Below are 13,413 nucleotides of genomic sequence, written 5' to 3' on the forward strand. Positions count from 1 at the left end.
AGATCCAAAGATAGTAACATAGGGGATGAAAGCCCTGCCGAGTTGATTTTACTTGTCACAGCCTCTGACCAGGGAGATTCAAAATGGTCTGACAAGATCTTGGATGCCGGAGAATTTGTTGGAAGTGCCAATTTACAACATAGCCAGAGGTGGATAACATGGATCCAAGCCAAACAGTTTACAGAATTCAGTCCAGCCTCCAACTTTAAAGCAGCTCCAGAGACACACTTGGGAAAGCCAAATAACACCCTAAGGAAAAACGACTGAATGCCCTCAAAGGAGCATTTAGAACATAAGAACCAGATGTTGGATTTATTACTCGAAAAGTGTATTATTGGAAAACTTACAAATACAAAAAAAAGAATTTGAAACTAGGTATTAAAATGAGTATGCACAACCTAGTTAAAAGGGAGATTAAGAGTTATCAATTAACTTCAGAGTACATGCAACACCAAACTGTGGTTAAGGCTATTTAGAGAATGGGGGATTCATGTTCATGAGGGGAGGAGGAAGAGCAGATCCTGCACTCCTGAGTCACACTCAAAATGTGCAAACCATGCTTTCTAGGGAGCTGGCATTATTGTCTGCACCTGGCCTAACCAGGGGTCTTTGCTGGACAGCTGATGCCCAACTTTTGTAGAGTTTGCAAAGTGATGTTCTCATTATATTTATACAACTGAAATTTTATTTTGGCTACATTTTGAAAATAACAGCAACAACAACACTCTGTTTATGCGCACACACAAAGTTAGTGGATTGCTTAATTCTGTTATTAATGTTGTTTTTATTTCTGTTTTTCTGTAGCATTGCAGAAATCCTGATGGTGATATTAATGGCCCCTGGTGCTATACCACAGACCCAGACACACCCTGGGAATACTGTGACATCCCAAAGTGCCGTAAGTATGCTTGTAAAAAATTATCACAGAAGCAGGGAATCTCTCAGGAGTCACATACCAGGTCTAGTCAGAGACAGAGTAAGTGCTGGGTGGGCCCAACGCCATTGTGGGCAGGGCCAGAGCTCTCAATGGGCCATCCATTTTCTTTGCCACCCCTTTATCTTTCCTACTCTCTGCCAACCCCTCTCTCACACGTTCTTTCACTCCTTCTTTCTTTCAAGTGGAGACTGTCGGCTCCTATTTCAGTGGGGCTGTGAATCTCCTCTGGGTTTCTGTCAGAACCAATCAGAACTCTGAAGGAGCTATCCAAGGTGCTGAGGGGTTCAGCCCGTTGGATAGCTTGGCAGGAGCAGCAAAAAACCCCTGCTGCCACTCTGGTCCCCTTGAGAGATCTCTACTCCTGATTTTTTTAAAAAAATCAATTATTCTCATTCTTGATATACAGTTGTGTGAAAAAGAAAGTACACCCTCTTGGAATTGTATGATTTTACATATCAGGACATAATAACAATCATCTGTTCCTTAGCAGGTCTAAAAATTAGGTAAATACAACCTCAGATGAACAACAACACATGACATATTACACCATGTCATGATTTATTTAACAGAAATAAAGCCAAAATGGAGAAGCCATGTATGAAAAAGTAAGTACACCTTATGATTCAATAGCTTGGAGAACCACCTTTAGCAGCAATAACTTGAAGTAATCATTTTCTGTATGACTTTATTAGTCTCTCACATCGTTGTGGAGGAATTTTGGCCCACTCTTCTTTATGAACTCTGCTTCAGTTCATTGAGGTTTGAGGGCATTTGTTTATGCACAGCTCTCTTAAGGTTCCGCCACAGCATTTCAATCGGGTTGAGGTCTGGACTTTGACTAAGCCATTGCAACACCTTGATTCTTTTCTTTTTCAGCCATTCTGTTGTAGATTTGGTGGTGTGCTTGGGATCATTATCCTGTTGCATGACCCAATTTAGGCCAAGCTTTAGCTGTCGGACAGATGGCCTCACATTTGACTCTAGAATACTTTGGTATACAGAGGAGTTCATGGTCGACTCAATGACTGCAAGGTTCCCAGGTCCTGTGGCTGCAAAACAAGCCGAAATCATCATCCCTCCACCACCGTGCTTGACAGTTGGTATGAGGTGTTTGTGCTGATATGCTGTATTTGGTTTTCGCCAAATGTGGCGCTGTGCCAAACATCTCCACTTTGGTCTTGTCTGTCCAAAGGACATTGTTCTAGAAGTCTTGTGGTTTGTTCAGGTGCAACTTTGCAAACCTAAGCCATGCTGCCACGTTCTTTTTAGAGAGAAGAGGCTTTCTCCTGGCAACCCTTCCAAACAAACCATACTTGTTCAGTCTTTTTCTAATTGTACTGTCATGAACTTTAACATTTAACATGCTCACTGAGGCCTGTAGAGTCTGAGATGTAACTCTTGGGTTTTTTGCAATTTCTCTGAGCATTGCACTGTCTGACCTTGGGGTGATTTTGCTGGGATGTCCTCTCCTGGGAAGATTGGCAACTGTCTTGAATGTTTTCCACTTTTGAATCATCTTTCTCACTGTAGAATGATGGACTTTAAATGGTTTGGAAATGGCCTTATAACCCTTCCCAGATTGATGGGCAGCAGCAATTGCTTCTCTAAGATCATTGCTGATGTCTTTCCTCCTTGGCATTGTGTTAAGACACACCTGAATGCTCCAGACCAGCAAACTGAAAAAACTTCGACTTTTATAGAGGTGGTCATACTTGCTGATGATCAGTTATCATGGACATTTGATTAGCAGCACCTGCCTGCTACTTAGCATCTTAATTCCTATGGAAGCAGTAAGGGTGTACTTACTTTTTCACACATGGCTTCTCCATTTTGGCTTTATTTCTGTTAAATAAATCATGACAGTGTAATATGTCATATGTTGTTGTTCATCTGAGGTTGTATTTACCTAATTTTTAGACCTGCTAAGGAACAGATTATTGTTATTATGTCCTGATATGTAAAATCATACAATTCCAAGAGGGTGTACTTTCTTTTTCACACGACTGTAGTTATAATCCTTCCTGACACATCCTGCTATACATCACGCTTCTGTGTCTCTTCTATTCACTCTTCAGCTGCTCCTGAATATGAGTGTGGAAAATCCAAGTATACACCAAACCTGTGTACTGGAAGGATTGTTGGTGGATGTGTTTCAAAGCCTCATTCTTGGCCCTGGCAGGCCAGTGTGCGAACAAGGTATGAAAAGCTACATTCCATTAGGTGATGAAGCATCTCTCAAGTTGTGTGTGTATATGTGTGTGTGATGGGGGGCGGGGGAAGGTAATAGACCAGCCCTCCAGATATTCTGGACTGCAAATCCCATCATTCCCAGCCAGCATGGTCAATTATGGGAGCTGCAGACCAATACATCTGGAGGGCACCAGGTTGGAGAAGTCTGCATTGTATCCCATCAGGAAGGGATACAAGCAACCCCTCCCCCTCCCGCATGAATGGGAGGAGAGGAGCAGAGCTTCTTGCAGAGGGGCAACCGCCTCCCTGCTCCCCATACACTATCCCACCCCACCCCAATTTCATCATTTGGATCCCAAGGTCTGCACCTCTGAGCTGGAAGCTCAACGCCTCAGCTCCAGACAGCACAAGGAAAGCACAGAAAACCCATAAGGAAAAGAAGACAGAATTGCTGCACAAAGCATTCTGATTGGAAGCGTAGGAGTCCTTCATCAAGAAGCACTCACGGATAAATACAGCTGCTACTACTTCGCTGGGCATTTGAAGGGACAGTCACATTTTCCCTCCTCCCTACCAGTCCCCTTTCCTTTTGTGTCATGTTTGTTTTAGATTATATGCCTGTAGGCAGGGAATGTCTTAAGAAATATTTCTGTAAGCCGCCTTGAGAGCCTTTTTCGGCTAAAGGGCGGGATAAAAGTGCTATAATGAAGGAATGCATTAGATATAGCATGCATTTGCGCTTGGGGGAAATTAATAATTCCCAAAGGGGTAACTGTGTTAATTTGCTGTAACCAAAACAAGAGAGTTTTGTGGCATCTTAAAGACGAACACACTTATTGTGACATAAGCTTTCATGGCTTGTAAAAAAAAGTTTTAGACTCTCTCTAAAACCTCTTCAACATTTAAACGGTTTTAAAGACAACTGATTGAGCAACATTCATTGTAATCATGTGTTGTTGTTGTTGTTGTTAATAAGATTGCCACTGAATAGAAAATACATGTTCACCAGACAGAAAGACTTCCGTATTATATTATTAAACTAATCTATTGCTTTCCCCTCTCTTTCAGTTTCAATGCGCACTTCTGTGGAGGCACAGTGGTACATCCACAGTGGGTTGTGACGGCAACTCACTGCTTATCCCGGTAAGCCTTTCTAACAGTAGGCACTGCTTTCTCTGAACATACCTCTTTCTCAGCGGCTCGCATGTTTCCAAATAGTTGCTGCCAACTTGGCCATATTTTCACCCCCTGAAGAGGTATGTGACTGAGATGCTGTGAGACGCATAACAACATGGTGGGGTAGGTCAATGTGGAGCTTTAATGTGTGGCTCGAGCCATTTGGGTGCTTCCAGACGGAGAGCTCCTCGTGCTGCCAATTGGAAAGCATTGTGCAGCAATTCCATCTTTTTTCCCCTAATGGATTTTCTGCAGGAAGAAAAAAGATGGAAGAAATGGTAGAAAAAACATGGGATAGAAGGTTTATGAGTGGAAGACAACAATGTGGAGGACAACCCTGTAAAATACCATGAATGAAGCAGGGCAATGGCACAATAAAAGCCTCGTCTGAAAACACTCCTAGCCTCTAATACAAGTTTTTAGAGGATTCTGCCCTGGTCAGCCACAGTGAGGAGATATGGTTATCTGGAGATGTTCTCACATAGTAAATTTTCCCCTTGCAGATCATCAAGACCTTCTTCTTACAAAGTGGTGGTTGGCTTACACAAAGAGAGGGCTCCAGAGCAATCCGCACAACACCGAAACGTTGAAAAAATGTTCAAAGAACCAAGTGGGGCAGACCTTGCTCTGCTGAAACTGAGCAGGTATCTTTTGCATCCCAGTTGTTGATCTTCAACGGTGCCTTCACCACTCGGCCTATATGTCATTGTGATGTGGTAGCTTGGGTTGGCTCTGTTCCATTGTGGTGAAATGTTTGTGTGAAGTGGCTCCCAAAGTGGTTCTGGCATTTTGACCACAGTGCCATGCTTCTCTTTAAAAGGGTGTTGTGCTAGCATAGTTGAAACCATCACTGTAACTGCAGGGAGCAGCTGCTTCTGCTTTCCCCAGCATACTCAAAGCATTTCATAAAGACAGACCAACTAGGAAACTTTAGACTTCTAGGGAATGCCTCACTTCAAAACAATGATGCCTGATGTTCCATGGACCAGATGCTAACAACTACAGCAACAGCAATGAAGACAAAGTGCAAACAAAGTGAGGATCTACACTAGAGCCCCTTTTGTATCTGAAGCACCACCATGCTGGTATTTTTTCAAAATACAATTGTTGCTGGGGGGACATACTAATGACTACAACCCAATATCCAGCGTATCCATAGCATGGTTCAGTGTAACACAAAAAAGTAATAGGAGGAGGAGTTGGAAAGGCCACATGTTTCTAGCATGGGTACATGACACAAGCCTTAGTATCCTGCTGCCATTGGAGGACAAATTGCCATTCCAGTTTCCTGTTTTTGTTGTTGTTGACTTTGAACTCTGCTGACTGCGTGCGCAGCTTTGAGGTTGCCCAGCAATGGAGTTTTAAGGAGAAACTGCATCGTAATTCCCAACTCAGCTCCTTTGTACATCCACAGTCAAGAGTAGCCACATGCACACAAATTGCAGAGGAGGAGAAGGATGGGGTAGTCAGGAGAAGGTGCAATGCTGCTATTGCTATTGCTACCCTCTTCCTTGCCTGGGCAGTTGCCAGCAGGGTGGACTAATGCCACTTCCCTGTCTTCCTCCTCCTTGGTCCACGTTCAACCTGCTTCAGCCTTCCTCTCTTCTTCTGTTCATCTGGTGAGGGACTCTCTCCCCCGGCCCCGTCCTACTCTCTTCCCTTCTCACTTGCTCTCACATAGTGCTGTCCAGCAAAATGGCCCCTTGCCCTGCTGTTATAACACCGGGGGGGGGGGGGACATCAGTGTAGATTGGCTCAAAGTCAAACTTCTTGGAAATGTTTCTTTCAGCCCTCTACTGATCACCAATGAGGTAATTCCAGCATGTTTGCCTCCAGTCAATTCAGTGGTACCAGGCGGATCAGAATGCTTTGTCACCGGTTGGGGTGATACAAAAGGTGAGTTAATTCTGTGCAGCTAAGAATGTAAAGTAGCCAAATGTTTATGTGTTTTTTACATGATTCTACTTACAGTGAGAAAAGCATCTGTCCTAATGGATCACCTGAATGTGGTCATTGCTCTATTCTTTGTTTTAATGGGATGTGATTACTTTTATGGTTGTGGAAGGTGAGGTACACAGTGCTACTGCAATTGCCAGACTTGGGTCAGCTAGAACCACCTGCAGTAGGGTCCTCAAATTTCCTCCTTAAAGGAGTACAACCTATCCCACCATTGCTCCAATCCTGGACCTCTGGAGATCACCAGGAACAATACAGTAGTTGCTGTCAGTGCTAATGCTTATATCCCACTCTTTGGGCAGCTCAGAACTCCACCCACCCCCATATAGTTTCTCATGAAACTATATGGGGGCACAGACCAGGCTGTCTAAATGCATGGAAAGCCCTGGGGGTAGGTGCATGGTCGTGCTGCACTGATTATACGACACAGCAGCTATCACACCCCCAGCCTGGGGCTTTGTGCTGAAGCTGCAGAAGAGAAAAGTCGGGGACTTACCCCAACTTTTTTCTCCGGAGCAAGGCGAGTACAGCGTATCCTCCATCTAGCCTCGCTCCGGAGTTGCAGCAGAGGCGTGGCCGGGTGGATGGCGATCCCTGGCTGATTGCTGTCCACTCAGGCAGGGGGCAGGTTGGTGAGCCTAATGGCTGCCGGAAAGCCTGCGCTGCTTCCCTGTGCCTGTACTACTCACTGTCACCCTGCACCAGCGATATCGCAGGGCTTGGCGATGGAGCGGCACCAACTCAGCGGCATGAAGACAGCTCCCTGCTTTGCTTTAGAGGTGTAACCTCAGACTCTGTGCAAAGCTACAAAGTGGGACCCCAAGTTTACTTCTGCTCCTTTTGGTGACAGATATCAAGCCATCAGTGCATTTATGGCACCACTGATTGCGGCTTTCATCCAAAAAGCTGCAAGGCTCCGCATAGGATGAGTTTGCTGTTGCACCATTGCAGGAATTTCACTGCTCAGCATCTTACATGGCGTTTACTTACCATGACATCTCGAGCCTCTACAGCAAGCTAGAATACCATTAGTCTCATCTCACAGTATGGAGATATATAATGTATTTTAGAGTCCTGTTGCATTAAGTAATTTTATATAAAAGGCAAAAAAAGGAGAACACCAGGAAATGAATCTTCTCCCACCCTGCTTCCTGAATCATGAAGTTTGTATTGTTCAGGAGTTGTTCATCCCATTTACATTTCCCCCCTTGCTTGAAAAGGAACTGGTGGAGATGGCTTTCTTAAAGAGACTGGCTTCCCTGTAATTGAAAATAAAGTGTGTAATCGGCCTGAATTCCTGAATGGGAGAGTCAGAACCACCGAACTCTGTGCTGGTAATATTGATGGTGGAACCGACAGTTGTCAGGTAAGAGGAATTAAGGAAGGCATCTTCGGCTTTCTACATGAAATAACTGACGTGTGGATGTTACTGGCACCAATGAGGGACTTTCTCCCTATGTAAATACTATGTTTGGAGGAGGAATTTTCCTCAGTACTGCAGGAGGGGAGGAAAGAGTTAAATCTCCCCCATGCCTGCTCTGATATATTTAATTATCACACCATCCTCCCCTCCCACAATTGATTCTATCTGCATTTTAAAAAAAAAACCTAAAGATGCATATAGCATCATGTCTGATTTGGCTTTCAGTGACACCTGCGTCTGATAATCTCTTGTACAGATTGTCAGGTAATAAAATTCACCAAGTGAGACCTGTTTCAGAATCACAGATACGTTTAATTTTCTTATATGGCTACATTCATGTATATTACATTCCTTTGTTCATTTCCCTTCTTTCTCTTTTGTAGGGCGACAGTGGAGGGCCTCTGGTTTGCGAAGAACAAGGAAGATATGTCCTTCACGGAGTCACTTCTTGGGGACTTGGCTGTGCTGAGCCCATGAAGCCTGGTGTTTATCTCAGAACTTCTAGGTATATTACATGGATAAATAGTACAATAGAGAGCCAATGATCTCATGTTGGAAGCAACACACACAATCACACAAAAGGGATCCAGAGTGCAATGTAATGAAATGATTTACATGAATGTAAAATAAATACGTACAAGCACCACAACCAGATTGGTTTGCCTTCTATCTCCCTGCAACGGGTATTGTATTAAAAAAAAAGCTGCTTATAGCTTGTTAGATATCCTAGCGCCTTTTGGCACGTTGTCAGAAAACGGGAGCAGGTTTCATTCTTTATGAGAGCTGGGTAGACCACTGCCTCCATGCTTTTTGTCACATTCTTCAGAAATAAAAGACAGAGACATTATTATTATTATTTTTTAAAAAAAGAAATAAACCATCAGGAATGGCACCTAGAATATCCCCGAGTCTCCTTTATTCTTTCCCCATGGGCCATAGTTACTTTTATTGTACAGTAGGAACTGGTTGCTCTGGGTGTTGATGTGTATTCTCATACACTTGATGCATCCCAGGATGGTTTGGGAATGCTGGGATATGCTATAGAGGACTGTGTGAATGTGAACTTGCTCTAGGTTTACTCCTTCCCCAACTTGGTGCTCTCCAAATGTTTTGGACTGGAAACCCCTCCATTCCTTGAGAATGATTATAATATAATGGATAAAAGACTAAGGTCCTATTCATGACGTTTTCTCCATTCCTTACACCTCCTGCCCCTTCTAGCTGTCTTCGCTCAACAAAAAAAGACCCTGGTAAATCTGAATTATTCTTGGGATGGAACTTGCCGCTATCTCCTGCTGTGTGCAGGTGAAATAGCTTGATCAAAATGGGCCACGTGCACATTGTTTACTTCCTTTTTAAAAAGAGGAAGTAATGAAGGACAAACATGTGCGTGGAGAAGCGACATTAAGGAAACATGATTTTCCCGTGTGATGACACTCTAAGAGGTGAAGCAGGAAATAGTCTCTCTCAGCCAGATCCTTCTGATCCAACATACTTTTCACACAGGGCTTCTCCACACCAGACATTTTATCCCTCAACTTACCGGGGCTTCTGCTTCCAGATTCTTTGCAGAATTAAGATTGGTTCCTTATATGGGGTGCAACATGCTGTCTTTTTCTGCAAGTTGTATATGTTTTATTTTACAGCCAGTAGATAGTGCTTTGCGGCAGGGTCTTGCTATTTACTGTGTAATCTGTACAGCACCATGTACATTGATGGTGCTATATAAATAAATAAATAAAAATAATAATAAAGCAGATTTACATATTTCTTGCTGCATTATCCCCCGTCTTTTAAAAAACAAATAAAGGTCAGAAAGCATTGGAGATGCTCCAGAGGTTGACGATGTCATGTAAGGGACTCACAAACGTCCGTGAGTGACCAATCACAAGCATGCAATAAAAGCCTTGTGTAGAAATGCTCTCAGTCCTGGGATGCACTTTAACACTTGAATGAGAGTCACACCAGCAAATTATTTATGGTAGCTGCCATCAGATTTCTTTACATCCAAGTATATTAGGAATCCTAGTTAATTGCACAAGCAAATGTATACCTGAAATCTGAAGCATACAAGCATAAAATTTTCACAATCGTATTTAATGAAGGGCTTTCCGAACTTATTGTTAACTTCTTAAAAATAATATCTGTTTAGTAAATGACTAATTTGGTTCAAGGTGTATGTGATTGTAGGCAAGAATACTGAATAACCCAGTGCAAAACAAGATACTCTTAAACAAGAGGAAATATTTATTTAAGGGGTGGGGTGGGGACTGGCAGATACAGAACAAAATCTGGCATAAAAGAAAAACCAAGTGCATTTTCACAAATACATTACCTTAGTTTGGATACCAAAGGCTAAAGAACAGGGCACTCTACTTGTGTTTTTCAGTAAGTCCAATGCAGTTATCACGTGGACATAATTATTCTCACTGGTCGCTCTAGGTAGGAATGTGTATTCTCATACATATCAAAAGATGCTTCCAGCTGTGAACCGCCCAGAGAGCTTTGGCTATTGGGTGGTATAAAAACGTAATAAATAAATAAATAAATGTGGCCTAAATGTGCATCACAATGCGCTAGTGCAGATGTGCTTCTGCACCATATTTATTTATTTATTTATTACATTTATATACCACCCCATAGCCGAAGCTCTCTGGGCGGTTTACAAAGGTTAACATATGTGTGTGTGGAAGGCTGCTTTCCTGCAGAGATTGTCTTTGCTGGAACAGAGCAATAGAATTCTGCCAGGAAAAGTGCTGAAACTGCTTTATAGATGAGTCTGCAGTTTGATGGGGGTAAGCAACACTGACTAATGGACGGTTAGTTACACACCTGTAAAATGACTACATTCGTCTTCAGCTTCCTGGGAATGTATTTGGAATACACAGAACCTGAATGGAGGTCATATCCATCCATAATATGAGATGGAAATGTTTCTGTAGTTCCAACGAAGTGTAGCTATAAGAAGTGATTGGGCTGCTGTTGCTTTGGGACTAGCACATCTGTGCTTGCTGCTATAGCCTTGAAATACCTACTCATCCTTGCACATTGTTTAAAAATGAAGATGATCACAAAGGTACTATACAAGCCCCCTCTCCCCGCCCCCCTCTCTCTCACACACACTCCTCTAGACCCTATTATTAACTTCTCACTATCTGAAAAAAGAGGGAGCTTAAATCTAATTATTCAGTTACATATTATTGCTGTCAAATACACATTCATTCTGGGTAGATAAACCACATCACAGAGACAACTGAAAGAGAATCCATGAATTTCATGCCAAACCATAGGACAAAGCAACTCGACTAGTAATTACTCTACCTCCCTGCACTCACACACCTCCCTGTCTTCAGGAAACTAGCAGCCCAATGCAGATCAACTTAATTTGGAATCAATTTCCAGTGAATTTGGTGGGACTTGTTTCCCATTAAGCATGCTTAGGGCTGTTGCCTAACAGTGCAATCTTCTGCATGTTTACACAAAAGTTCCATTGTGTTCAATAGGGCGTAATCTCTGGAACGTATGTTTAGATTTGCAGCCTAAATCTTACAATTTCTTCTTCTTCCATTCTATTGGTAAGATGAGCACATTGGAGCCTTTGACAGAACAGAGCAATAACTTGCCAGCTACTTTTCTTCTGGCAGATGTTACTCCACTCTCAATTCTGATAGTTTCCAGCTCAGTTCCAGCTGCTGGGTGGGAAAATGTATACTCTCCTCTGAGCAGTACATGGAACCTTAGGGCCAAACTAGATTTAAGATTAAACTCTCTTTGCATATAATGTGCAGGTGAAATGCAAACAGCACATGCTGGATGTGGGTTGATAGCACTACAGGTGTGGAGGGGCAATTTAACCATTCCCCCTCTGCTGTGGTCTTGAAGAAAATTCTTCCTCTGGAGCTGCTATTTGCTCTGGGAGGAAATCCTGCATTGGAACTAGTGAGGGATCTGCAAATTGCACCTTCAGATGAGGGGATTTCCTCAAAACAGCAGCAAGGGTTAACTGAGGGTTAGTTCCCCTGCTACACCTGTGAACCCAATAACAATCAGCCCCTGACCTTCATCCCACCCCAGCTGATGCTGTTTGCCTCTTGAAGTCTGTACATTACTTGCAAAGATACATCTAACCTCATGGGTAGTTTGGCCCTCACTCTTTCAGCAGCAAGAGGCTGAGCATTCTAAGCTGAGAAGGTGGGACTTACACATAGAATCATAGAATAGTAGAGTTGGAAGGGGCCTATAAGGCCATAGAGTCCAACCCCCTGCTCAATGCAGGTAACAGTGTTCTTCCTACACAACAAGAAGATGCTAAGGTGGTATCTCAAGGCCATACAATGGGTTTTCAAGCAGAATTAGCTTCTCCCACAGGCCACCATGAAGGGCTCTGGAAAGAGATGAATGTCCAGTCATGCTTATTATGGAATTGAGCAGTATGCTTCCATATGTATGTTCTAAGTGATCCCTAGCACTGTACCAACTGCTACACAGAATGAAATAAGATGGAAACAAGTGAGAGTATGTATTGTTGCTTCTTGAAAATAGTGTAAATAATAGGGCTGTGCACAGCCCTCACCCTGACTTGCCTCAGAGGCCATTCCGGAGCCTCCCAAATGCCCTTGATTCGACTCGGCACCAAAGCCAAAGCCAGATTTGCCCCCCCCCCAAAGCGACTCGGCCTTGCAGTTTCTTGGGTGCTGGCTGCATGGCTGACAATCAGCAAAGCCAACCGGGAGTCCACATCCCAGCCCCCTTGCCCCCAACCAGAGGAATGGCCATTTATGGCCGCTGTTATTTGTAACCATAGATATAGCAAAAAACAGAGACTTCCTGTGACCTTAACTTTAAATTGTGGCTCGGCTTGGCTCTCTGGGAAGAGGACGCGATTTACAGGTAAGTCATAGGGTTGCCTGGAGGTGACTGGAAAGGGCGAGGGAAGTGAATCCAATGGACTCATCTGGACTCACTGCCAGCCTTGCACCAGCTTTCTTTGGTGGTTGGGTTGGCACCACTCCAAATTGGCCCCAAGGCATCCTGAAGCTTTGGTGCCGATCTGCTTTCGCCTCAGGGCACCTTGGGCCAGCCTGGTACCACCTTGGATCTGGGATGAGGCAGGCCGAACTGGCCCACCTCGGCTCAGATTTGGGGATTCAGCCCAAGGCAGTGCAGAACCCTACTAAATAAAGCAAAGTACTGATAACACCTGCAGAATTTCTTAATCTTTGATTTCAACAGCTGCAAGCTGCACACTCCATTGCATCCCTAGAGCCAGGCTCGCAATACAAGTCATTCCCAGATTTTAATGACAGTCACAGAAGATGAACATGGTGCAGCAGATAGAATGCTGGGTTCAAATCTCCACACAGCCATGAAGGTCACTGTGTAGCCTTTGGCAAGTACCTGTCACTCAGTCTATCCTACATACAGGGTTGTTATGAGGATAAGGTGGGATATTCCCATGTTTGCTGTCTTGAGGATGAAGAGTGAAAACTCTGTAGAAGTATAATCAATACATGTTTACTCTCGTTTGTATCTTTGAAATATGAATTTTCCATTCTGAATTAGTTACACTTAATTATTTGAATGGTTTTGTTTTCAGATTTTATCACAATGTCGTGGATCATGTCAATTTCTTCCCCATGCAATCCAACAACATTTTGAAACAATTGCTCTCATAAATTAGAGAAGAAAAAGGACAACCAGGTGGGGCAGTCATACACAAAGAACCATGATC

The 13,413-nt window shown here is 43.4% G+C and overlaps 1 protein-coding gene across 1 annotated transcript in view; it reads left to right on the forward strand.

Moving 5' to 3' along the window:
• Positions 1 to 8,331, forward strand: part of PLG (plasminogen) — a 38,934-nt gene extending 30,603 nt beyond the window's left edge. The window contains exons 13-19 of the mRNA XM_063124469.1: positions 805 to 898; positions 3,013 to 3,133; positions 4,196 to 4,270; positions 4,807 to 4,947; positions 6,093 to 6,199; positions 7,480 to 7,625; positions 8,066 to 8,331. Coding sequence (XP_062980539.1) covers positions 805 to 898; positions 3,013 to 3,133; positions 4,196 to 4,270; positions 4,807 to 4,947; positions 6,093 to 6,199; positions 7,480 to 7,625; positions 8,066 to 8,227 — 846 coding nt within the window. The 3' untranslated portion in view covers positions 8,228 to 8,331. The remainder of the gene's footprint in view (positions 1 to 804; positions 899 to 3,012; positions 3,134 to 4,195; positions 4,271 to 4,806; positions 4,948 to 6,092; positions 6,200 to 7,479; positions 7,626 to 8,065) is intronic.
• The last annotated feature ends 5,082 nt before the right edge of the window (positions 8,332 to 13,413 follow it).

Source organism: Elgaria multicarinata, chromosome 4 (genome assembly GCF_023053635.1).
Source record: "Elgaria multicarinata webbii isolate HBS135686 ecotype San Diego chromosome 4, rElgMul1.1.pri, whole genome shotgun sequence".
NCBI lineage: Eukaryota > Metazoa > Chordata > Lepidosauria > Squamata > Anguidae > Elgaria > Elgaria multicarinata.